The 26,611-nt window shown below is 37.8% G+C and overlaps 1 protein-coding gene across 1 annotated transcript in view; it reads right to left on the bottom strand.

Moving 5' to 3' along the window:
• Positions 1-13,437: 13,437 nt before the first annotated feature.
• GCLC (glutamate-cysteine ligase catalytic subunit) overlaps positions 13,438-26,611 on the bottom strand; it is a 25,812-nt gene continuing 12,638 nt past the window's right edge. The window contains exons 7-15 of the mRNA XM_015821220.1: positions 25,386-25,502; positions 23,564-23,702; positions 23,067-23,179; positions 21,766-21,858; positions 21,040-21,144; positions 20,111-20,192; positions 19,891-19,994; positions 16,780-16,900; positions 13,438-15,663 (exon numbers count right to left, since the gene is read on the bottom strand). Of these exons, the coding sequence (XP_015676706.1) occupies positions 15,458-15,663; positions 16,780-16,900; positions 19,891-19,994; positions 20,111-20,192; positions 21,040-21,144; positions 21,766-21,858; positions 23,067-23,179; positions 23,564-23,702; positions 25,386-25,502 (1,080 nt within the window). The 3' untranslated portion in view covers positions 13,438-15,457. The remainder of the gene's footprint in view (positions 15,664-16,779; positions 16,901-19,890; positions 19,995-20,110; positions 20,193-21,039; positions 21,145-21,765; positions 21,859-23,066; positions 23,180-23,563; positions 23,703-25,385; positions 25,503-26,611) is intronic.

Genomic DNA, 26,611 nt, shown 5'->3' with positions numbered 1-26,611 from the left:
GGAGATGGATTGTTTAAGTTTAGAGTTTGGAGTTAGAGATATTAATATTTGTTTACTTGTAGTTGAATGTTAGCCTAGGTTTGGTTTGGGAAGTCCGGGGGGTGGGGGGATGGGATAAATCATTGTGTAATACTTGTGATGTATTTCTTCTTTTATGATAAAAACAATAAAATTCTATATTGAAAAAAAAAAAAAAAGAGAACATGTTGGCTTTACATAAAATACAAACCTGACAATTATTGTGTTTTAGCCTACTCAAGAACATTGAATATTTCCATGATAATAAAAAAGAAAGAATAAAGTCTGTATCTCATTAAAGCTTCATGTAAATTTGGAAATCTTTGTTCTGGGATTATTATTATTTTTGCTAATTACTCCTGTTAGCGCTTACTTTTGGGAAAGTAAGTGGTATGCTAAATTTGTGCTACCATATTGTCTGTCTACTATAGTTGTTCACATAACTTCTTTTTTAATGGAAGCTAACACAATTTCATACAGTTGAAATTTCACCTATTTTCATTTTTTCCCTCTTCCCCGTCGTTGAAATTTTAGATTACACCTCCCAGTGCAAGAATCCCAATGCCAGGTCAGGATTATAAAGGTTAGACAATTCATGCCGAATACGGAGAGGTATAGTCTTCTGGAATGGAGAAAAAAGATTTATGTAACTACTGGCTCACAAAAAGCCCAGATTCAACTGGATGGAGAAGATGCCTAAAACATGGAGGTCAGGAAGTTAGTATATTTTGTTTTTGAAATCTTTCCTTCTCTTTTTGAGAATCTTGAGAATTATCAATTCCATCCAAGTACAATGTTCATACTCTTCCACAATGTAAGCATCAGATGGAAGAAAAAAGGAATGTCTGTGCTTATGGTGATAATCTAGCAGACATTACAGCAGCCCAGGTCTAGCAGACCAACCTTTTTCTCCACCCATTAACTCTGCCTTCATATATTTGTTTTGTGATTTGATCCTCATTCCCTTCTTATGATCAAGTCCCCTTAACATACTTTTTCTACTAGTCGCACACAGGGCAAGCCACTTGTACATAAAAAGAGAGCAAACCCATTCCCTTCTAGCACTGATGTTACCTATTTGGGGTAACGAAACATCTGCAAAAAACCAACCGATCTTAGAGAGCATCAAGGATCCCATAATCACACACTTCTGTATCAATCCACTTCCATCCATCATCCATTCTTGATCCCATTTCCCCTGGTTTCATCATACCTACAGTACATCACATCTCAAGTTAGTTTTACGTTTCTCCTGACATACTTTTCATGGATAACAAATGGTATAATATTAATGCTAATATTACGATGAAAACGGCTTTCCCATACATATACAATTATGCTATCAGAGCTCAGCATCATGTCTGTCAGTAGCTAAGTAGAACCCAATACTCAATTCTTGAAAACTAAAGTCTGTTAGTAGCCTCTGAACAAAATGTTAAAAGGATTGTTGGTCTGGGAACATCCTGCAGGACAAAAGCAGGATTTTTTTTTTGTTTTTGTTTCCCCAAATATAACCAAAATGCAACTGAAATGCAACTAGAAATATCACTGGAAAGGTCAAAAATCTAAAAATGCATTTCTGTATATCTTGGAAAGGATTCTGCTTAAATATCAGAATGTATCAATTCAAGGCATTCCTTTACTGCAAACTACACGAGAGTCTTTTTAATTGGTTTCGGGGTGTGTGTGTGTGCGCCCCCGCGTACACACACAAAGAGAGCTTTAATAGGTCTTCTGTGAGCCCTAGAGAGTACAGTACAGCACTTGCCATTGTAAAATTAAAACACAATATGGTCTTTTGTAGACTTAAGACATGGGTGCACAACTACAGCCCATTTATGACCTGTGGACGTCAACTCCCAGAATTCTTGAGCCAGCCAGGAATTCTGGGAGTTGAAATCCACAGGTTGTAAAGGGGCCCTAGTTGTCCACCCCTGACTTAAGGTAAAAGGAATGCAGAGCTCAGTTTTACAAAGACAATACTTGACTTGCACTTCCTGCAGGACAGACATCTCACTTCATGGATGAAACTCCCTGTTACACTGAAGAGAAGGGCAAAGTACTGTCCACGCATGTCAGGTCTTTTACCATGTTGGCCAATCATTCATGTCCACAAACAGCTCCTGGGATTAGGATTTAACCAGCCTCCCACATTCTCCTTTGACTCCCTTGGCCCCTTTCTCTCTTTAAGGGATAAGAGAGTGGCTTAGCAAGAGAACCCTTCCAGTCCCGCCCCTGGTGCTNGGATGGCAACACGGCAGATAAGAAAGTTTTCTGAGCTCCCAAAATGACTCATAGATGAGTATATCTCCTTGGCATTTATTTTTATTCTCCTAACTGAATTGCCCTCAGTAGCAACACCCTTTTATTCACACAGTACTATATTCATATTTGTATTCTGAATCCCATGAACAATTTGGAAATAAGTTTCCCATTAACTAGCCGAAACTGCTGGCTCCAAGAGGAACTTATGGTATGGGCTCCTCATTCAGATTAATAGAAGCCACTCAGTCTCACCATGGCAGTGCAACTAGATAAACATCTTTATTACGTGCTAAGGTTAGGCAGTAGATTGCCCTTTGTCATCATGAAGGGGAAATCTTTGTTCTATTTGCTGCCACTTAATTACAGTATTCCTTTTTTACTGTCTTTAATGGGCGCTCTATCCTTGTGATTCTAATCTTTCAAACTAGGCAACTGTTAGATGGTGATATTACTGGCATTTTTTCATGGAGGAACTGGAGCGCTTAATATAACTCTTGCATGTGGCAGATTTGAGTTTCAGCAAGCTCAAACATTTGCTGAGGCTCCTAGTGAAATCAGTAAGAACTAAATACAGTATATCACTAGCCTTACTTAAATGGGTAGTTAGGAGAACTGTCTCTATGTACATAAAATCTCCTCTTGCCTTCTCATCCTTAATAAACTTTCCCCAATTGGTACTTTCCAGATGTGTGAGTGTACTGCAGCTTCCATTATCCTGAGCTAGCATAGACAACTATTGTTACATTCAGCCTGTGGCTCAATATATTTGGAAGAAATGGTTTAAGGGAGATTGCCACGGAACTTGCTTATCCCCGATGGAGACTTTAATGTGTACCTTGCAGTTTATTTGCATAGTCTCTTCATAATAGCTTGATCCTTACATCAAAAGAGAACATGTTGGCTTTACATAAAATACGAACCTGACAATTATTGTGTTTTATCCTACTCAAGAACATTGAATATTTCCATGATAATAAAAAAGAAAGAATAAAGTCTGTATCTCATTAAAGCTTCATGTAAATTTGGAAATCTTTGTTCTGGGATTATTATTATTTTTGCTAATTACTCCTGTTAGCGCTTACTTTTGGGAAAGTAAGTGGTACGCTAAATTTGTGCTACCATATTGTCTGTCTACTATAGTTGTTCACATAACTTCTTTTTTAATGGAAGCTAACACAATTTCATACAGTTGAAATTTCACCTATTTTCATTTTTTTCCTCTTCCCCGTCGTTGAAATTTTAGATTACACCTCCCAGTGCAAGAATTCCAATGCCAGGCCAGGATTATAAAGGTTAGACAATTCATGCCGAATACGGAGAGGTATAGTCTTCTGGAATGGAGAAAAAAGATTTATGTAACTACTGGCTCACAAAAAACCCAGATTCAACTGGACGGAGAAGATGCCTAAAACATGGAGGTCAGGAAGTTAGTATATTTTGTTTTTGAAATCTTTCCTTCTCTTTTTGAGAATCTTGAGAATTATCAATTCCATCCAAGCACAATGTTCATACTCTTCCACGATGGAAGAAAAAAGGAATCAGATGGAAGAAAAAAGGAATGTCTGTGCCTATGGTGATAATCTAGCAGACATTACAGCAGCCCAGGTCTAGCAGACCGACCTTTTTCTCCACCTATTAACTCTGCCTTAATATATTTGTTTTGTGATTTGATCCTCATTCCCTTCTTATGATCAAGTCCCCTTAACATACTTTTTCTACTAGTTGCACACAGGGCAAGCCACTTGTACATAAAAAGAGAGCAAACCCATTCCCTTCTAGCACTGATGTTACCTATTTGGGGTAATGAAACATCTGCAAAAAACCAACCGATCTTAGAGAGCATCAAGGATCCCATAATCACACACTTCTGTATCAATCCACTTCCGTCCATCACCCATTCTTGATCCCATTTCCCCTGGTTTCATCATAACTACAGTACATCACATCTCAACTTAGTTTTATGTTTCTCCTGACATACTTTTCATGGATAACAAATGGTATAATATTAATGCTAATATTATGATGAAAACGGCTTTCCCATACATATACAATTATGCCATCAGAGCTCAGCATCATGTCTGTCAGTAGCTAAGTGGAACCCAATTCTCAATTCTTGAAAACTAAAGTCTGTTAGTAGCCTCTGAACAAAATGTTAAAAGGATTGTTGGTCTGAGAACATCCTGCAAGACAAAAGCAGGATATTTTTTTTTTGTTTTTGTTTCCCCAAATATAACCAAAATGCAACCGAAATGCAACTAGAAATATCACTGGAAAGGTCAAAAATCTAAAAATGCATTTCTGTATATCTTGGAAAGGATTCTGCTTAAATATCAGAATGTATCAATTCAAGGCATTCCTTTACTGCAAACTACACGAAAGTCTTTTTTTTAATTGGTTTCGGGGTGTGTGTGTGTGCGCCCCCGCGTACACACACAAAGAGAGCTTTAATAGGTCTTCTGTGAGCCCTAGAGAGTACAGTACAGCACTTGCCATTGTAAAATTAAAACACAATATGGTCTTTTGTAGACTTAAGACATGGGTGCACAACTACAGCCCATTTATGACCTGTGGACGTCAACTCCCAGAATTCTTGAGCCAGGCAGGAATTCTGGAAGTTGAAATCCACAGGTTGTAAAGGGGCCCTAGTTGTCCACCCCTGACTTAAGGTAAAAGGAATGCAGAGCTCAGTTTTACAAAGAAAATACTTGACTTGCACTTCCTGCAGGACAGACATCTCACTTCATGGATGAAACTCCCTGTTCCACGCTTCTCTTCCCGTTTCATGACAGGTGCGTACAGTCCAGAAAATGGTACAACCGGTTAGTAAGTACAGGTGTTTGTCGAGGACCCTAATCCTAAATTGGTCGGAGGGTGTAAGAGGAAACTGAGGGAACCGGGGAAAGAGAGAAATTCCCTATTCTCTCACCGAATCGTTCTCTTGGGAAGGTCAGGGCGGGGACCACGATAAAGGCAACTCTTTCCTTTTGGCTGGCAAAGAGAATCATTTGGAGCTGTTTGCTTTTTGACAGCTGTAGCCAATGGGGGTAAAAAAAAAAGCAAAAAAAAAAAAGCCATGCCCTGCAATTCTGTTGCTGGGAACAAATAGTGATTCACGACAACAAAATCTGGACAAGTCATGAGGAGAATTCGCTTGGAAGCGGTGCAAGGTTTGTTTACTTAAAAAACAGACATCGCTTGTCGTAAGGGAAATGGAAACCGCACATGAAAAGCAGATGCTGGATGCCAACAGACATGTTTGTTTTTTAAAGCTCCGGTGCCTATTTTGAGCACGAAAGAATGCTGATTTTTCAGTAGATGAATTGTTTCAATTTTTTTTAAAAGGAGGTTTATTTCCTGGTTTGTCCTTCAGTTGCAACGGTGGCCCTGTTTTGGACGGATGAGTTTTGTATGAATTTTGCTTCTTTCACATATTAAATCTATTCAGCAAAGACACCCACGTTGTGAGTTGTGGCCCATGTGTGAATCACAAGTGGCTCAACAGGTGCTCTAACCATTGGTGGCTGATCTTTTATGATCTTACCGGGAAGGGACTGGAACGTGGTGGTAAAACATGTGCTTTTGGGGCCAAAGCCCCCCCCCCCTCTTTAAAGATTAATCTATCTAGGCAGGGTGAAAAAAAAATTAAGACTCAATAGGCAAAATAAGTGCCTCAGATTGCTGCTGCTGCCAGGTGAACTGGTAATTGGCAGACTTGGAACAGAGCAACTTCCTGTATTTCTACTGCATAAAGCCATAGAGAGGAAGGTAGGCCTTGTTTTTGACTTTGCATTTGAGAAATCAGAGTGAATAATGAAAGAGCTCGTTCTCTAATATGACACCTTGAACAATCATTTTTATGAAGTGAAGCATCAAGTAATTACCTACACCCACCATAGGTAATTCCCTGGATTTGCATAGTTTACTAATCCGTAGCGCGGGTTGAATTTGACTAAATGAATTGTGGCTTACTGCATCTTAGAGTGATATATGAACAGAGTCATAAAACTGGCTGCCTTGGAAAAAAACAAAAAAAAAGGATAGCACCCACCCTTGAAGAATATTTGGAAGCTACAACTGGCACAGAATGCAGCCATGTGGACAGTTCTTGGGGCCTCTTGGATGGCACATGTGACACCGCTGTAGCATAAGCTGCACTGGTTGCCAGTTTGCTTCTGGGTTGAATTCAAGGTGTAGGTTGTTACCTTTAAAGTCCTTTATGGCATTAATCCAAGTTACTTGAAGAACTGTCTCACCCCAATGCAACTGGCCTGCATACCCATGCCAGCAGAAGGGGAATGCTAACGGTGGTTTAGTGGGATAATTAATATTCCCCAGCAATTCGCTTTACCAAAACCCCAGAAATGTCCCAATTAAGTCCAGCCAAAAGCAGACTGATGCTAGTCCATAGAGCAATTGCCAATGAGTTCACAAGGCACTAGAAAGTTTTCCAAACAAGATAAAACCACCAGGCAAAATCCACAATACAAGAGGGTTCACAAGGCAAGAAAAGTCCAGAGTTCACAAGGCACGATCCAAGTCAAGGCACAGTGTCAATCAAAGCAAGACAAGAATCACAATGACCAGGAAACACGCAGCTAGGAAATGAACATGTTGTTTCCAGCATCGCCTCTGCTGTGCTAAATAACCAGTTTCTGGTTCAGCCCATCAAGAAGGGTGAGACTGCCTCCTTGCGAGTAATTGGGCTGACCTTAGCTGCTCCTGTCTTTTCTCTGCCCTATGTGTTCTCAGATCAGGTGCAGAAGGCAGTTCCTCATCACTGACCGGCTGCCGCTGCATACTTTCCACCTCCCTCCCCTCCCCCCCCCACCCAAAGCCTCAGGGCTGTCCTGCTGCAACTGTGCTTCAGCCAAATCACTCTCAGATGGCTGCTTGGAGCTATTGACCAACTCCCCTCTAGACATGCCTGGAACTGGTTCATCCTCCTCTGAGCTGACATCTGGAGAGGAATCTGGGAAAGCGTCTGGGGGAGTCATCACAGTGGATCCTATCATGTGGAACGTTGTGCCCCTTGAAGTGAGATCTTAGCCTTCTGTAGGGACCTTAAAACCCGGGTGTGCCAATTGGCTTGGGGTTCTGATGGTGCATCACTCTAGAGATGGTTAATGGATTGAGATAAGACTCTGCCTCCAAGATTTGTACCTTGCTCCCTTCCTTGCCTATCTTTGTTAATGTTAATATTTAATGTTAATATTTATCATCTTAATATTTATATGTTTTATCTTGTTTTTACTTGGTTGTAAGCCACCTAGAATTGCATCTAAGCGAGGCTGGCAGCATATACATTTAATAATGAATAAAAAAATTTTTTTTTACAAAAATCACAAGCTGCTTTGTAAATGGCTGAGATGGCCCCTTCCTGGAACAAGGACATTGTTCAAGAAAGCCTCTCAGCTTGCTGGCGCTAGAATCTCATTCAAATGTGAGAATTTGTAAGAATGTACAGGTGGAAGGCAAAACATGGGTGGCTATGATGTGCAAAAGAAAGAGCAGGGTGCCAGCTGACTCAGGGCTGCATAGGACAGATTGGAAGCAGGGTTGAATGATAAAAAGAAATTACAAATGTAACACATCCATATGCAATTTGTATTGGTTTAGATGCTACATACCTATGCTCCTGTGGCTACAATCTCATACTATTGTACATTACCTTTCATGCTGAGAGATGGAAAAACTGCATTATTTTTTTAATGAGTGTCTTCTCGACTCGAGCATTACTGACTCAATGGAAGCGCGAAAATCTCAGTCCGATTTTATGTGCTGCATGTTCATCTACTTTGAGTACACCTTTTTCCTGGGTTTAGAGCTTTTTGTGTATGTGAGGCGTTTTGGGGAACAGCTTTTTTCCCTCTTTTGTGACTTATAGCACAGCAGAAAGGGCATGCGGATTGTACTGAGTTGATTTATATCTGCTAATTAACAAATTCAGACTTTGCTGGCCTATGGGTGTCTGCGTTATAAAAAGAATACACCAAAAGAGACATTATTGATGGAGAATAAAATATGGGGTTGTTTTTTTTCACTTTTCTTTCTTAACGCCTTCTTTCCAGGCCTATTAAATGGAACGTATTTTGCCTCTGCTTCATATGATGTTTGCTAATTATCAATCAATCTGAGAAGAGAGTGGTTTAATGCAAAAATCAGATCGTACTATGCAAGGGGAAGGCATGATTTTCCCCCATACACAAAGTCCTCAACTACAACCATTCGTTTAGCGATTGTTCAAAATTATGATGGCACTGAAAAAAAGTGACTTACCTGTCATTTATGTGTGAAGTCCTCACACTTCTGACTCTTTCAGCGTCCCCACTGTCACGTGATTGCAATTTGGGAGCTTGGCAACCGGCATGTGTTTACAATGGTTACAGCAGCCACGTGATTGCCATTTGCCAACCTTCCCATCCAGCTTCCAACAAACAAACTCAATGGGGGAAGCTAGATTCGCTTAGCAACCATGTGATTCACTTAATGACCAAAATGTTGTAAAATCGGGCACAGTCACATGATGACTGACTTAATATCTGTATTGCTAAGTGACGGAGGTTTCAGCCACAACTGTGGGTGTAAAGTTGAGGACTACCTTTAAGGTTCCTAGAATGAAAAATGTCTTTGTGAATTCTGTCTCTAAATGACAGATTGCTTACTCTAGTCACTTTTTCAGCCTTCTCAAGATGACCTGATTTACCTCTTCTGCTTATAAAAATAAGCATCTTCTAGAAAAGAAGTCTCCAATCTTTTGGGCACCAGGGACCGGTTCCGTGGAGAAAGGTTTTTCCACGGACTGGGGAGTGCGTGGTTTTGTGTGCTGCCGGCATCCCACGGATGGGGCTTTGCTTGTTTGTGTGGACCGGTTGCTGGCATGCTGCAGCCCAATACCGGTTCATGGACCAGGGGTTGGGGATCCCTGTTCTAGAAGAAAGGACAGACTGAGTCATAGAAATATGGGTCATTATTGTAAATAATTACTCATTAAGAGATCTATAGAAGCTTTCGGGATACACAACAGTCCTGTGAAGTTGGATTTAGCGAGGAGGACAGTCCAATACCCGAATTATTATTTTTCTTCTCTGGTTTGATTATGTACAGTTTTTGTTGCAATCCATTGCCTTACCCTATACTTCATTACTCTAAAATCTTTTTGATAAACACCATTGAACAGATTACATTGGAAAGCACAGCCAGCTTCTTTTATATGAAATATTACACATTTTACCCACATCTGTAAATAATGCTAATTCCTATAGACTGGTGAGCCGCATAATCAGCGGCCTCCAAGGTGATGTTAGCTGTTTTAATGAAATGTAAATATCTTTAGAGAACATTTTCACTTGAGAGATTCACCGTGTTAGGGGTAGAGGGGATTGTTTCTCAGGGAAGAAAAGTTTGGGAAGGATGCCAGGAATGAGGGCTGTAGCTCTTAACATGCTGAATGAATCAAATTTTTGGGAGAATGAAGCTTATTTAAGAAGCATTTATATTATTAGTCGATAAAAATTAGCCACTACCAGGTAGATGATATGACTGCTTCAGTGATGCTAGAATTCACTAGGATGCTTTAATGTAGATTCCTTATTCCTCTCTAACCTGGATTCTTTTAGACCAGCAGTCTCCAACCTTTCTGGCATCAGGGACTGGTTTTGGAACAAAATTTGTCTTCCAAAGACCGGGGGGGGGGATGTTTTCCCAGTTCCTAACAGGCCACAAACCAGTACTGGTTTGCGGCCTGAGGGTTGGGGTCCCCTGCTCTAGACACTGGCTTATGGCCCATAGTCCCAATCTCAATGAACATGGCTAATAACTGGGGATTGTATTATAGATAATGTAGACAAGAACAATTAGATGGAGCTAAAGTGTAAAGGACTAGCTATTGCATAGAACAGAACAGAATAGAATAACAGAGTTGGAAGGGATGTTGGAGGTCTTCTAGTCCAATCTCATACTCAGGCAGGAAATCCTGTACCCTTTCAGATAGATGGTTGTCCAATCTCTTCTTTAAAACCTTCAGTGTTGGAGCACTCACAACTTCTGGAGGCAAATTGTTCCAGTGATTAATTGTTCTAACTGTCAGGAAATTTCTTTTTAGTTCTAGGTTGCTTTTCTCCTTGATTAGTTTCCATCCATTAATCTTGCCCTGCCTTCAGGTACTTTGGAGAATAGCTTGGCTCCCTCTTCTTTGTGATAACCCCTGAGATATTGGAACACTGCTATCATGTCACCCCTAGTACTTCTTTTCATTAAATAGACATACCAATTCCAGTAACTGTTCTTTATATGTTTTAACCTCCAGACCCCTAATCATGTTTGATGCTCTTCTATGGACTCTTTCTAGAGTCTCAATATCTTTTTTATATCGTGGTGACCAAAACTGGATGCAGTATTCCAAGTGTGGCCTTACCAAGGCATTATAAAGTGGTATTAACACTTCACATGATCTTGATTCTATCCCTCTGTTAATGCAGCCTTGCACTGTGTTGGCTTTTTTGGCAGCTGCGGCACACTGTTGGCTCACATTTAAGTGATTGTCCACTAGGACTCCAAGATTTGTCTCACAGTTACTACTATTGAGCGAGGTACCACCTATACTGTATCTGTGCATTTGGTTTTTCTTGCCTAAATGTAGAACCTTACTTTTTTCACCATTGAATTTCATTTTGTTAGCGCCCAGTGTTCAAGTCTGTCAAGATCCTTCTGTATTTACATTGGAGCATAGCTGTGGTCTATTGCTTATTTTCTTTCAGGTACCTGTTGAAAGCTTTCCATAAATGGCCAAAATAAAACAAAAAACTTGTGACCATTAAAATGTAATATATTTTATATGTTCACCTTAGCACTTCTTACCAGCGTTTGTCACTTGTCAATACTTTAATATTAAGACTATATTACAGTATCTAGGACAACCTGATATGGACTGTAAAAACTGACCACTAAGTGCCAACAAAGAAATACTGTAGCAAAAACTCTGATTTATTTTTTTTTGCAGCCTAGATCTAGAAACCTTAATACTTAATGCAAGAAAACATCTTGCCCTGTTCCAGAAAGCTGTCAGTTAGCACCATGTGTATGTATTGATTCATCCGTCACAATCAGGTTGTGCCTATTTCAAATATATAATGGCAAAAATTACACACAACCATTGATGTACTTTTAGCTGCATATTTGGTATGGTTAATGTATTTCCATGAGACCATAAAATGAAGAATTTAAGGGGAGAGGAAACTCACTGTTGATTCCCCCTTTTTAAATTACCAAGTTGTCCCATCAATGTGAAACTTCCTTTCCAACAATACTTGTTTCTTGCAGCAACTCTCTCCCACCTTCTGTTTAAACAAATGTATTAAACTGTAACTGCAAATTAAGCTGTAAACAAATAGCCAGGGTCATGAAAACCAGGAAAAGGTTTTGGTTGATTTATTATAAGGTATCACTTGTATACACAACACTCACCTTTTTAATGTCACTCAATTCGTTGATACTCTATACAGCGTTCAGAATTATTTAAATAAAAAAAAAGGTTATAAAACAAGAAGCACAAACTAGAAAGAACAGTGATCTTCTACATGTGGACTCATAACTGTAAAATCCCTGCTCTAGGGAGCCTACATCCCACCTGGATGTTTTTTTGAGGCTCTTTCAGAAGAAAACGGTGAGCATTGCTCAGTTCTCTGGAGGGGAAAGATGCTGTTCCAGGGGGCAGATGTTGTATCAGAGAAAGTGCATCTCCTGGATCACATCAGATCACCTTACTTAAAGGATGGAACCTGGAACAGGCCAACTCTTTTATCTACTGAACTGATGGAGAATTGGAAAATCAATACCTCCCTGGTTCCTAGCAATTTTAATCATGGAGCAGTTTCATCTGCTTTAAATATTTAAAATGTGGTTAGGGTTATGTTTTGGGAAAGGTAAGGCATAGTCTTTTGATATGGTCAAAACTGCCGTCTTCTTTAATTTTGCTGTGTCATTTGTTCACAGTATGTCCAACACTACTCCCTCCCACACACATTAAACAAACCTCATATATTAAACAAATGAGTTCAGGAATAATCTCTGAATTTCTTAGATTGTAAGCGAAACTATTTTAATTTGCATTTTTTTCTGGAGCTCCACAGAAGGAAAAATGTCTAGAATGATAAGCAGACGATCCAGTTCCAAAGTTTTAGATGAACGTTGGCCAAGATGAACAAGAAAATAGCTTATTTGTCAAGACGTTTCGTGGGGTTTTATTTATTTATGGTACATTGCATAAAATGCCTTTTCTATTATAAGGAATCAGTTGTTTGCAGTAATCGGGCCCAGTCTAGTGAAAACAATCTGTAACTAAGTGGAATTTCTAAATATAAAAAATGTTTTGGGTGTAACTCTCATAGAAAGCAATAGGTTCACTTCTAGGAATTATTAGAATACATTAAATTACATTTTACCATGATAAAGGCGGTTTCTTTCATCTCACCTCTTCACAGTAATTATAGCCGAGAGAAAAATTGCAGCAAATAAACTATTTTTACCATACCTTATATTTCTGTCCTTTCTGTTGAGTCAAATCATTTTAACAAAGAGATCAATTTGCATATCACATTAAACTATGTTTTTTGTTAGCCTTCCGAGGTAGTCCAGACAAGCATCACAGCCAGGATTATTAGCTATATCTTTCTCTTAGTTATATTAACAGAATTTTGCAAGCCTGAAAGTATCCCTCCTGACTTTTACTCTTCCAAAAACTAGGGGAGGGGTCCATTGAGACACTTTCGCCACCCCTCCTTCTTCAGAATCAGATTTCATTATTAAACTGTCTTCTTCCTGTCTCCCAAGGTTGTTCCCACATACCATTGGTTTCTTTAACTGCAGCTTAAGTCACAAGGAAAGCCACTAAACCAGCAATGTGCAGCTTCCTTTTGCTCCTTCCAGACTCAATGGGGCATATGGGGAAGCAAAGATAATACATAACCAGACTTTCCAGATTCTGTTTCTGTATCTCAGTAAAGTACAGTTCAGCTTTCCTGCAGAGGCAGCTTCTTTTATCTGGTCTACCCTGTAGAGTTGAGAGTGTGACTTTTGAGATTCAGAAGTATGGCTGGCTGTATCACTACTACCCCTCAAAGCCCTGTATTGAAAAAAAAATGCTCTCACACAGGTTTCTTAGTGTGGAATAGCCCAGTTTTTATAAGCATGAAAAAGTTATTAGGAATATCTGCATCGAAAACAGTATGGCAGAATTATCAGAATCGAGAAAATTTATTACAGCCTTCAAGTCATATGATTGGAGTATCTTAAAATATGTACTGTGAGGGGAATGAATAAAATCTCTATACTGGCAATGTTATACTAATACTTCCAGCAAATCATGTTTCACCATTTATAGGGCACAAATTCTTGTATTCAGTCCATGTATTGTATGTGGCTTAAAACAAACATTTCCTTGGAATGTCAGACAAAAAAATAATACGTGACTTTTACCTGACAATAATGTTGAGTAGTACCTCAAGTTTGGACTTGAATTGTTTGGGGTTTTTTGTTGGCAGAAGCTTCATTTTACTCTGGATGTACAAAGTTTGTTAGAATAACAACCTGGGAACAGAAATAGGTCTTGGCTCCTGCTGCAGACAAATGGCTGTATTGGGGCACAGGCAGATCTACTGTAAGCCCCAGGCTTCAAATGCTAAACTGCAACTCTTATAAAAAAAAACATCTAGTATGGGAATGCATGAAAATGATGCATACTATAAAGAAAAAGTGAGGGGGAAGAATTTTATTGCTGTCTCTTACAAGAAGCAGAGCATGTGAAATCAGATTATGAGCTGTTTATGATGATGAAAAAAATATTTTCTCTAACAGCATAGTTTAACAGTGGACTTCAATTCTACAAGCTGCTGCAAAATTACTCACTTTTCTGTCATTTAGGCATGTAGTATTAAAAACCTTTGTGGATTAAATCTTTTTTTATGTACAACAGTAGAAACGCTGTATTTTTTAGTTCCTATATACTTCAGATTCCTGATTCATAAACATTCATGCATTTTCATGATTTCTCTTGCCATAATTACACAGCAGGGAATTTTTTTTTTGAAAAGAGTACATGTACAGCACACACTCTTCTGCTGGTTATTATTTTGCCACATTTTGGCTTTTTATTTTTATAACCCAAACTTCTGCATTAAGACTTCAGATTTCGCAGTTTGTTTTAAAATAAGTTAAGAATAACTTGACCTTTTCACATGCTAGAACCAGCTACATCACATATCAAAAAGAGGAAGGGAAGTGTGGTCTGAGTGCTTAGTTAATTCCTGTATCATGCCAATAGAATCTTATTAAACCACATTGGAGCTAAAATAATCTGTTTTTTAAAGGACACTTTGATCCAAAAGGATGTGGGCTTCAATTAAGAATAAATTTGCATCTCACATTGCTAATCTACATGGTCATGCCTTTTTCTTAGAGTTTGAAATCTGAAATTAAGAACACATAATGCAAAATGTTACTGACTGGAGGTGATAGGAGCTTCCGGCAACAATAACATAATATTAATTTACACCCAAGTTATTTAAGAGGAAGTACTTTTATTAATCCTACTAGGACTGGGACCAAGATCTACTTAAATCCAAACCTGTGTATTTAACTATGACTACAAATGTAGTTTTGTAGATGTCAGTTAAGTTTTTTAGCACTAACTGCAGCAAGATTAAAACTGCATCATTTTTGTACCGCAGAACAGGAAAGTATGAATCAGGTTCTGATTAAAAAAAAAAAATACAGTAGGTTATTCATTGCATTCCAGACAACAACAGTCAGGAGTAAACATTCAGTTCTGGAATGCAGATAATATACAAGAATCAATATGTTACATTTACAAAGCTGTTTGATAAAACAGTACATTTTTCCAGATTAAGTATGTAAAAAGGTATAAGTTGGTTTCACAATGACTTTTAGTATGATACTAAAATACACTGGTATTAAATCAAAAATATATATTATTTACATGTACATAGTAGAAACCTTAAATAGAAGAATGTACCTACTGTAGGAATTTTTAAGAGAAAACTGAGATTGGGCATTGTATAGTGTAATAAAACCATTTGGTCTTCACATTCTGAAACTGCAGTAGTGTGACTAGTGTTCCTTTAGCTATTTTACAGATTACACATCAAATTAAATTTTTTCCTTAAGAAGTGGCTTTAATTCCACTGTATTTTAGTTTATTTAAGCCCACTCCAAGCAGCTCAGGACATTCAACTTGCTCGTGTGCAATTTCGTTGCATTTCCACATCAGGCTGTAATTCATCTCTTCTGAGATCACACTATCATGCTTGTATTCTGGGTGGTTTGCAACAAATTCTCGCATCCATTTAGCAGCTGTCATTAATTCGCCTAAGGGAGAAGTCATAGGGTATGTATTAAAATTATTTTCATTACCTCCCCATATGAAAATACAGCTTTCCATTTACTTTCTTTTAAGTTTAGCCTTCATTGAAAGGTCACCTTAAATGTCCATATTACATATAAATAGTATTCAAGAGTACTATTTGTAGAAGGAGCTAAGAGTAAAGCATTAGTTTACCGTACTATATATATATATTGTAAACTCAATGAATTCAATATGTTTTCCACCACAGATCTGTCAATGAAAACAATAACAAATAATTCTGAGTATTACCTATACTCGGAAGAAACAGTTTGTAAAGGTATTATTTTTGTAAAAAATAATAAATTAATGGACAAAAAATAAAATAAAGGACAAAATAATAAAACAATGGACAAAATGTCAATAAAGTTATCATTAACTTTTTAGGGGAAAATCAAGTATTTATTTGTAAATAAAAGCTGATATACAAGAGATGGAATAAATTAAACTGTAAAGACGTAAACTCCAGGCTTGGGGCTTTAGGTATTATATATCTAGAGTAGGGGTGTCAAACTGCCGGCCCACGGGCCGGACGCATCATCGCAAAACCGCACCCACCCCATTGCCGGCAATGGCAAAAAAGTTCCGATACGTAGCGCGCCGTCACCAGTTTAACATGTCTGATCTAGAGCACCATTTTTTTTCCTACTTGACAACCCATATACAGGTAATCCCTGACTTATGAACACAATTGAGCCCAACATTTCTGTTGCTAAGCAAAACAGTTGTTAAGTGAAATTTGCCCTATTTTATGACATTTCTTGTCACAATTTTGAATCACAACAGCTGTTAAATTATTAACACAGTTGTTAAGTGAATCTGGCTTCCTTGCTAATTTTGATTGTCAGAAGTTCGTAAAAAGCGATCAAATCACCCTGGGACACTGTGGCCATCATAAATATGAATCATTTACCAAGTGGGTAAATTTTGATCACGTGACCATGGAGATACTGCAACAGTCGCAGATGTGTGAACAATGGTCACAAGTCACTTTTTTCAGTGCCGTTGTAACTTTGAACAATCACTAAACAAATGGTTGTAAGCTGAAGACTACCTATATAACATTTAATGTCTATTCATACCTGATGCTCTCTTTTTTATTAGTTTCAGATAGTTTAGAATGCTGCATCTTGTATCCACGTCCACTTCCATATTTTCAAGGTAAGAGTTCAAAATTGGAATTAATCCTGGAAATACTCCTTCCTAGAAAAGTTAAACCATTGTTGAAATAAAGATGCTAAAATATTTATTTTTCTGCTCAAATGTTATAACAAACTCTTGTGTTTTGATATGGCACAAGAGCGCCCTCTAAAGGATATGATAAAACTGACGCCAGTAGGCCTATAAAAGAGGATATGCTTTTCATTGAATGTGCATTTTAAATAATGATTTTTCTATATAATACTTAAATACTATGGTATAATTAGAGAAATATAATCAGTGTCTTTTTTTTACTGAATAGCAGTAATAGCAGGGTCCAGGGAAGCTTAGGTCAGCTGCTGGGTAATTTTCTGGCTGGCTAATAGGCATCAGAAAGGAAGCAAAGCAACAACTAGTCCAGTGGTGGCAAACCTATGGCACGGGTGCCAGAGGCGGCACTCGGAGTCCTCTCTGTAGGCACACGTGTTGCCCCAGCCTTGCCTCCACCCATGACACCCTCACCAGCAGCCGTCCTGGAGAAGGATTGCCCCCGAGCGTGGCCCACGCAGAGCAGTGCAGTCAAGGACATGGCAGCCAGGCAGCGTAGACAAGACTCTGCTCTCACGCCCCATCGCGCACAGTTGATGCTACGGGGCGTGGGCAGAGGGCGTGGCTGCCATGGCGCTGCTGGGTGATCTGCAGCGGGCCTGGGAGGCGGTGAGTGGCCCTGCGGGCAGGGGTGGTGGAGCAGGGGCGAGGCCAGTTTTGGGGCACTCGGTCTCTAAAAGGTTCGCCATCACTGAACTAGTCTCTCAAAAGAATCTGCTTTTCACTTATTCTCATTGTATAAAATAGTGAGAATAGTATTAAACAGGAAGATACAAGAAGAGGGAACATTTTCATAACAATTATCTAACCTGCAGCTCAAATAATCATTGTCAATCATCTCTGCAAAAAACTATGAACATGCTCTATAAGTCAATAACTTGTTCAAGCAGGTAATAAGTCATTAGAGTAATTAGGCAGCTTTTAAATTTATATACAGTAATAAACCAAAGAGAACTGGAATACAAAATATTCAGCATAAAGACCTGTTCAAAACAGAAACTGAGCATGTTTGAGTTATGTTCAGATCTATTTGTTTCTAACCTCTTATGGTGGTATTGAATTTGGACACTTTTAGGAAGGCTTTTCTGCAGGCCTGATAATTTAATAGGAAATGCAGAATTGCCTGTTGGGATCAATCCAGTAATTTGTGATTGGAGGAGAGATTAGGTCCAGCTTCCAAGAAAGAGCATTTCTGGAATTCCTGTTCAACTGTTTCAATTTTAGTGGCTGAATATAGGCACACATGCTCTTGGTAGAACATATTATTGTATCTCCCTATCAGCAACAAAGTGGAATATCAGAGTAAGTATGCCTTACAAAAATATTAGGAAATGGTGAAAGGTGAATAGTGAGATTACTGTAGCCGAAATCTGAAATGTTAAACCAGTCCCTTTATATATTAAAATCTAAAATTCTCTGCTAGATTTCACTTCAAGTTTTATTGAGGTCCAGCATAGATAATAACTGAGGGCAGCTAAACTGTTGCTATTGTTTTGTTTAGAATATTTCTTATGTACAATGGTGTTTAACATTTTGTGAACCTTTATGAATTTTCAATATTTCTTCATAAATATGACCTAAAACATGATCCGTTCCCCACATAAGTCCTAGAACTAGATAAAAACCCCAGTTAAACAAAAACATCATTTATTTCTGAGGAAAATGAGCCAAAGCTACATATTTGTGTGGGGATAGTATGGCATCTCTAGAATTATTAGTTCATTTGAAGGGGAAATCAGAGCCAGATGTTTTTAATCAGATGTCAGTGTGGGAAGTCCTGCCGTTATTTCAAGAATAAAATTTTAAAATCTGATCTTCAGAATAAAAGTTTGTGGGAAGTATGGCATGGCTGGAACAAAGGAAATTTTTGAGGTCCTCTGATAATACCATGTTTCCCCAAAAGTCAGACCTACCCCGAAAATAAGGCCTAGCTTGATTTTTGAGGGTGGGCCAAATATAAGCCCTACCCTGAAAATAAGCTCTAGTTTTGGAGTGAGGCACATACCTAAAAATCAAGCTAGGGCAGGAGGGGTGGTAGAGCCGCCTCACGTGCCCCGTACCCGCTTACCTTAGGACTGCTGCAGTCAGGACTCCCACACCCCAATACCTGTCGTGCTGCTGCCTGAGTTCTTCTGTGGCCACGTGCGTAGCACATCGCACTGCTTCAGCCACTCTGTGCGGCGAGCAGCGCAGCCTCCTGTGAGCGGTGGCAGCGGTGCAACAAGCCTCATGGTGCAAGTGGTGGCAGCAGTGCAACAAGCCTCATGGCATGAATGACACAATGAGCTTCGCGGCCTGATGTACCACATGGCAGGCAGCTAGTCATGTGGCAGCAAGACGGGTCGGGATGTGGGAGCCCTGGCTGCGGCAAGACATCCCCCCCAAAATAAGACCTGGTGCCTCTTTTGGAGGAAAATAAAATAAAATAAGACTGGATCTTATTTTCGGGAAAAGACAGTAGTTGTGGATTATCACCAATCTGAAAAAGTTTACAAAACTATTTATATTAGTCGAAAATTCAAAAGGGTTCACAAACTTTGTGTTGTTTTTCTGTGCGGTTTTTTTCTCTAGTTCATTTGTATTCTTTTTTTCTCAACCTTTTTTCCTCAACCATTTTCTTTTTGTATCTAGACTTCATAGACTTAAAAGAATGTGTAAGTATATACAGTTGTATTACTACCCTCTAGGTTCCAGAGTAGTCTTTTAAAATTATTCCTTCCTGCCTCACTTCATTTCTGAAATTAACATGTTAAAATAATAATTAGTTCAAGATGTCTTAAAGGCCAAATCAAGGGAAGTAATTTTCTTTTGATTGTTATCCTCAACTAAGGGAAGATCAAAATTAGAATTTATACTTGCTTGCTTTAGATCACAACCCTGGTTCTTAATCTAACTCTTTATCAAATCAATAAAATATGACAAACTGCATGAATAGTTGACCTTACCTTTCCATTAATGATTGTATCTATGCTCATTAATGTATATTCTTCTACATCTGTTTCTGTACCATTTTGAGTTGCACCACATCCATCCACTACTGCATTGCCACCTTTAAAAAAAGAATTAGATTGAGTGAAGGGTTCAAAGCATCCAAAGAAACCAATTTGTTTTCCATTTATTTTATACTTAAATGTAATAAAATCAACCTGAAAATGAACAGCATACCTTTAGAAATGTCTTTTCTAAAATAAAACATGCCTTGCTGGACAGCATCTCGCTTCTGAGCTACTTTCATGTTTTCATCCACCTAAGAAAGGGGGAGAGAGGAAAATGTTACACTGGGTTTCTTGCTAAAATGGAAATAAATGTAATTAACTTTCTAGTCAGAAGATTTTAGAAATTGCACTTTAGAATAGATTTTCACTAGTGATTATGCAACAATTTGCATAATTATTAAACATGATTATGTAAAACAAAAATGAACCCTAAGAATTCTGATTACAATTGGAGTTCTAACCCAGTATTGGTCTTATGGAATGACTGCTATCTATCTTCAGACATGCTATCTTATCTTAACTATGATTTTTCCATGTACCTAAACCCTTGAAATAATTTAGTCAACTTTCAGCTATTCCCTCACTAAATTAGGGAATAGCTGAAATGGTAACCAAGAAAATCCCATTTGATTTTATCTTAATTTACTGATATTTACTGAGGAATTTCTTAACTGTTATAGATGCTTTTGTAGGATCCAATATGGGTCGGTCACTGGAACCAGAGGCGTAGTCTTCTGAGCTTTCGGACACATGCTGCAGCCCCATACTCAGGGTACCATCCTCTCTACCAGAATGTGTGCTTTGAGCTATTCTATGCATATTTCTGGTTGTGCATGACTTTTTATTGTTGCTTGGGGTGTTGATGGTCAGTTATTAAGTCATGGGCTGTTATTTCCTTGTGCTGTCAAATCCAAAAGCTCGGAAGACTAAACCTCTGATCCCGGTGACCAACCCAGATTGGATCCTGCAACATTATCCTGGGACATGTATATTTGCCTTCATTCATATGATGCTTTTGTTGATTGTATTGTAAAATGCTTTAAGACTACTGATTTGGCAGTACAGAAGAATAAATAAATATTACACAAATACTCTTACCTTGGACAAAGGAATGAGAAAATCCAATTTATATGAGAGAATGACTCGAGTTAATAGTACAACAAACACAACGTATGCTGAGTTTTCAAAGTCTGTTAATTGGACCTAGAAATTAAAAAGTGTTTTTTAGAATTGTTGAGGTATGCATATTATATATATATCCCAAATATATACAGAAAGATTCCATCATAGATTCTGATTACGATATTAGACTTAGAATCTTTTGTTAAATATTATATTACAGTATACCTTTTTTGTGCAAGTTTTCCTAAAATAGGATTCCAGAAACCAACTAATGGTATGGTTATTCTTGTGTAGAATTCTATTGTTACATGTTTTCTTTTGAGAATTCCAATATTGCCAATTATCACCAATATTAATTTCTGATACAGACAAAAGAATACTTGCAGGTGTAAATCAGTATTTTAAAATGTTATTTCAGAACTAATGCAACATTACACAGAAGAAATGTAAGGAATGATATGGAATTTGTGATTCTTTCTGATTTGATCACAATTTAGTTGAAACTAAGACTATCCCAAGCTTAAAATCTATGGCAGGCAATCAGTTTGTAGCGATGGTAAATTGCATAACTTATCAAGATACTTAAATGTGTATCACAAAAATGTCAAAATAGAAAGCAAGAGCAGAAAGACACAAATGTACTAAAGTATGTACTACAGTTTTCATTCATAACACAATCTGCTGAGCATGTTTAGTTCTTACCTCCATTGGTCTGAACTCAACTCTCCATCCAATATCTGAATTTGGAGGAGGAGGCTTAAATCTCATAGTCTGCCAATTTGTTGACTGAATATTCTACAGGAGACAAAACAGGTATTATTAGGCTATAACTTCTACGTGCTGATCACAGCAAGTAGAACCTTAAAAACTTTTGAGAACTCATGATAAAACAATAAGCTGCAAAACTGCCTCAATTGCACTAAGGCATGAAAGAAACTTTGTATTGAAAACATTTAGAATACTATACAGATAGTCTTTGAGTTACGACTGCTACTGGGACTGGCAAGCAGTCCCAGTTTTCGTTGTAACCCAAGATGCTCGGGTTGTTAAGTGGGAAGTGGAGGGAGTCCCTGCAAAGAGGTGCAATGTAGGCCGTGCACAGATTTGGGGAGGAAGGTGCTGCAGTGCGGTGCAAGCTCAGGAAGTCCAAGGGATGGAGGATGTGGGATGCGTGCCAGTGCAGGGAGGATTTACTGGAGCAACTCATAGCCTTCCTGCTGGCTTCCACATTATCTTTGCTTGTGGGAAGCTGACAGGGAAGGTTGCAAGTTGTGATCATGTAATGGCCAGATGCGACAACCACAAGCTTGCTGCCAAGCACCTAAATCATGATCATTGTGAGGGTGGTGAAACAGCCAGGAGTGGTCTTAAGTGCTACTTATTCAGTACTGTTGCAACTTTGAACAGTTGCTGAACAAGTAGTAAGTGAGGGCTATCTTTATGTAAAGAAATTCTCAGATTTTGTTTGCTTTTATTAGGTGAGATATAAATGCATACTATCTGTACTGATAGAAATTGGACCATGCCAACTGTGTCTAATCATAGGCTGAGCAGAAATAACAGGAAGATTCTGTACTTATTCATTTGTTTTTGATTTTCTACTACTGATACTTAATTAGAATTTAGTAGTCCTGGGCAGATCAGTCTTTTCAGCAAGTATACAGTTTTCATCCTTTCCCCCCCTTCATTTTCATATGGAGCCAACTCATATCATACTCCCTAAATTACACGCTGACCTATGCTCTGAAAACTGAGTATTACACTTTTTGTCATATTATCAATATGAATAATTTAAACACAGAATTTTTATCTGTGTTCATATATGCAATGAAATACATACTTACAAGTTGTCATTTAAGAAATACTGAAGAAACACATATGCAGCAAATAATTATTTGGTATAACTAAGTGCTACTGTGGTTTTGATCCTTTTTATTAGAAAATAAATGGTATATTAAATAAACTATGACAACTTTTAATACGAACTAGTATAACAATATAACCTCAAAATGGTCAGATTCATTTGCATCATCCAGATGTATTTTTTCTTCAAACAGTGTCAAAGGGTCACGAATAAATAAGTGGGCAATGTGTTGTGCCAAAAGATGATCAATGCCTACAAAACCAAGAAATTGAGATATCCATTGTTAAAAAGCAAGCCAGTTTATTAAATATAATGTGCACATTTATTTGCTTGCAGTAACTCAAAAGAGCTGAGGAGAGATGAAACAGTCACCACAAACACATGAATGAAATATTTTGAGTTTGATAGGAAATATGATAGCTGACTCATTCTTTCAATCAAGAATGAAACTGCTTCCAAGATGAGGGATCACTGCAGAAAATTAACTAGTACATCTAATGCTGCTTTGTGTTATACTTCAAGAACAGCTTGTTTAAATTAATCACAAGTAGTCCTTTTTAAGGATTGTGTCCGATTAAGGGGGGGGGGGGAGACAAAGGCATGGAGCCTCATTGTCACACTGATTTAAATACTTACCCTCTTTTACTAGATGCTCATAGATTTCTTTATCTATTGTCAAATCAATGTCATTGTACTTTTCACCGCATTCTGAGAGATAACTGTCTATGGAATCGTATCTGGATTTATTGATTCTGAAACGGTTGTTCTTCAATGGCTATGTAATTTAAGAAGAAAAATGTCTAGTACCTATTGTCATTATCTGCAAGAGATACTATAACACTGAGTCATTGTAGCATTGATGAAAACATATTTTTCAATAATTTAACTATTTAGTAATATGGACTATTCATATATATTCATATATATATATATATACAGGGCTTTTTTTCTCGGCCTTGCGCCGCCTTGGCGCAAGGCCGTGGAAAAAGGCCCGGCCGGCGTGGCCTTTATCGGGGAGGGTTTAAAATGAACGTAAGGACAAGAGATTTCCCCGCCAGGATCCCAAACTACTCCCGCACCGGTCCAAACTCAAGGCGGTGGAAAAGAGGCTCTTTTAAAGCCCTGTATATATATATATATATATATATATATATATATATATATATATATACACACACATACACACACACGTGTGTGTATATATATGTGTATATATAATTAAAAAATAAAGAAAGGTGGGGAGTGTTTAACAATAATTAACAAACATTATCAAATGATTAAATGATACAAAACCATAATGCAAAAAGAAAAATAAAATCCACTAAAGAAAAAAGTAAAGAGAAGGAGATGATAAACCTCTTCAATGAAAGAAAATCTTAAACAATCTAACAAGTGAGATGTGGATCAATTGCCATGCTAGAAAAGGTTACAGTATAGTTAGAATAATGAAACATGGGAGGCAAGTGACAAAATTCAACCAAATCTGGGTAAATTTTACAATTTTTATCTCCTGCTATTGGCAATAATATAATAATATACATGGTAAATATGAATATCAATATGCATAATACTTTTTAAGTCATACTCAGAACCCAAGATTTGAAATCTGATGAGAAAAGCTGTACACAAAACAGCACCTAAAAATCTGATCTAAAAAAAATTTCTCAGAATACATAAAGCTGAAACAGTTTTCATATCTCTGCACTCCAATTTCTCAATTTTGATGACCTAATCTAATCAACCTTATCTGTCTTAGAAGGTAAGCAAGGTTTGACTTTGGTATTCATTACAGGAATACCAGGACTGTCAATTAGGGTGGAAAGCCAAAATGTATTTCAAACGTAGGCACTGGGAAAACATTTCCATTATTATTGCCAAGAAAAGTAGATTTAAAAATGTCTTCAGTTTCTACATTCTAACAATTTAAAGAAGAAAAAAAATACTTAATGAGCAAAAAGCTTAAAAATTAATAAGGAAAGTTTCCAAGCACTCAGGAATAAAATATAAGTTTAGGAAGAGATATTTTTGTGAGAGAACATGGATAGCTTGGCTAACCACTCTTGCAAGCTCTTAATTGCTTTTCTCATAAATCTCTCTCTCTTTAGAAAAACAAAATACAACACCCCCCCATGCAAAGAGAACATTATTCCTTAGATAATTTCAGTCGCTATATATTTCTATTTTTCATTTCTCTTGCTCAATCCAGTTTGAAGACAAGATTACATCACATACATATTTTTGCACACTTATTTGATTATTTTTTGACAAAAAAAATTGTATCAGTGACTCTGCCTCTGCAAAATTAAAAGAAATACCAGACGAATGTAAAACACATGACTTTTTTTTTATGAAAATCATACTAAGGAAACAATTGAAGCATTTTTAATAAACAGGTTTGCAACTCTGTAATCAATACATACTAGAGAAACAACTGATCTATGTATTTAAACTCACATACCTCTAGACCCCTCTCCTCTCTTGTTCTGTCATCTACTGATGCAGATATAATTCCCCAACGGCAATCAATATCTGTCACATAGCCTCTGTAAAAAGGAGCTGCAGCACTTAAAGCCATCTAAAATAATATTTGAGATCATGTAATGTAACAAATTATCAATGCAGTACCACATAAAGCTAAGCAAGTATGATCTTGAAATACAAGATGCTCTGCTCCTCTTCATCAAATTGCCATTATTTACATTTGTACGAATTGTTTTACTAGCCAAGCGGACTCCATTTGCACTCTGTTCTTTTTATTTATGTGTGCTCAAAAACAGTATCTGTCTTAGAGATGCCTATAGAAGTGGTTCAATTAAGAATATTTGCTATGTCCCCAATTCTATTTAACAAGCAGTCATCTAATATTTCTTGTATGTTGTACAGTGGGCATCATCTGAACTTGTATTTATTTTGAACATCCAAAGCTACTGGTCTTTTTAAAATTATGTTCAATTGATACTCTCATTCATGCATTATGGAAAAAGAGCTAGCTCGAAGTCAATATGACAAGTCCCCCTTCAATCCCAATATAGTGCATACTTCAAGTTTGAGGAATGTGAAAATTATGAATCTGTAAGAACTATGAAAGTAAGTTTTTAGACTTAGGCAAGAAAAATTAAACACATAGGTACAGAATAGGTGGTACCTGGCTCAACAGCAGTAACTGGGAAAGGGATTTAGGAATCTTAGTGGACAACCAATTAAGTATGAGCCAGCAGTGTTAGAAAGAACACAGTCCTAGATTGCATCAACAGAGGGATAGTATTAAAGTCATGTGAAGTGTTACTACCGCTGTATAATGCCTTGGTAAGACCACATTTGGAATATTGCCTCCAGTTTTGGTCACCACGATTAAAAAAAGGTGTTAGACTCTAAGAAGGCTGTAGAAAAGAGCAACAAAGATGATTAGGGAGCTGAAGGCTAAAATATAATGAATGGCTGCAGGAACTGGGTATGTCTAGTCTAACAAAGAGAAGAACTGGGGTGGACTTCCGGTGGCAGGCGACTTCGTCGGACGCAGCTGTTGCTGCCTCCCGCCTGTTTCAGCGTAAAAGCCGTTTTGACAGCTAGTACCATCTGTCAAACGGCTTGATACCTTTCCCCTGGGCATAAGGGGATAGGTGAGCTGCCCGGGGTAGGAGTTGAGTTCCCGAGTCGTCCCATGTGGACGATGTAGGTGAGAAC

Source organism: Protobothrops mucrosquamatus, unplaced genomic scaffold (assembly GCF_001527695.2).
Source record: "Protobothrops mucrosquamatus isolate PMUCROS unplaced genomic scaffold, P.Mucros_1.0 scaffold1278, whole genome shotgun sequence".
NCBI classification, from domain to species: domain Eukaryota; kingdom Metazoa; phylum Chordata; class Lepidosauria; order Squamata; family Viperidae; genus Protobothrops; species Protobothrops mucrosquamatus.
This window is presented reverse-complemented; position numbering and strand designations above follow the sequence as displayed.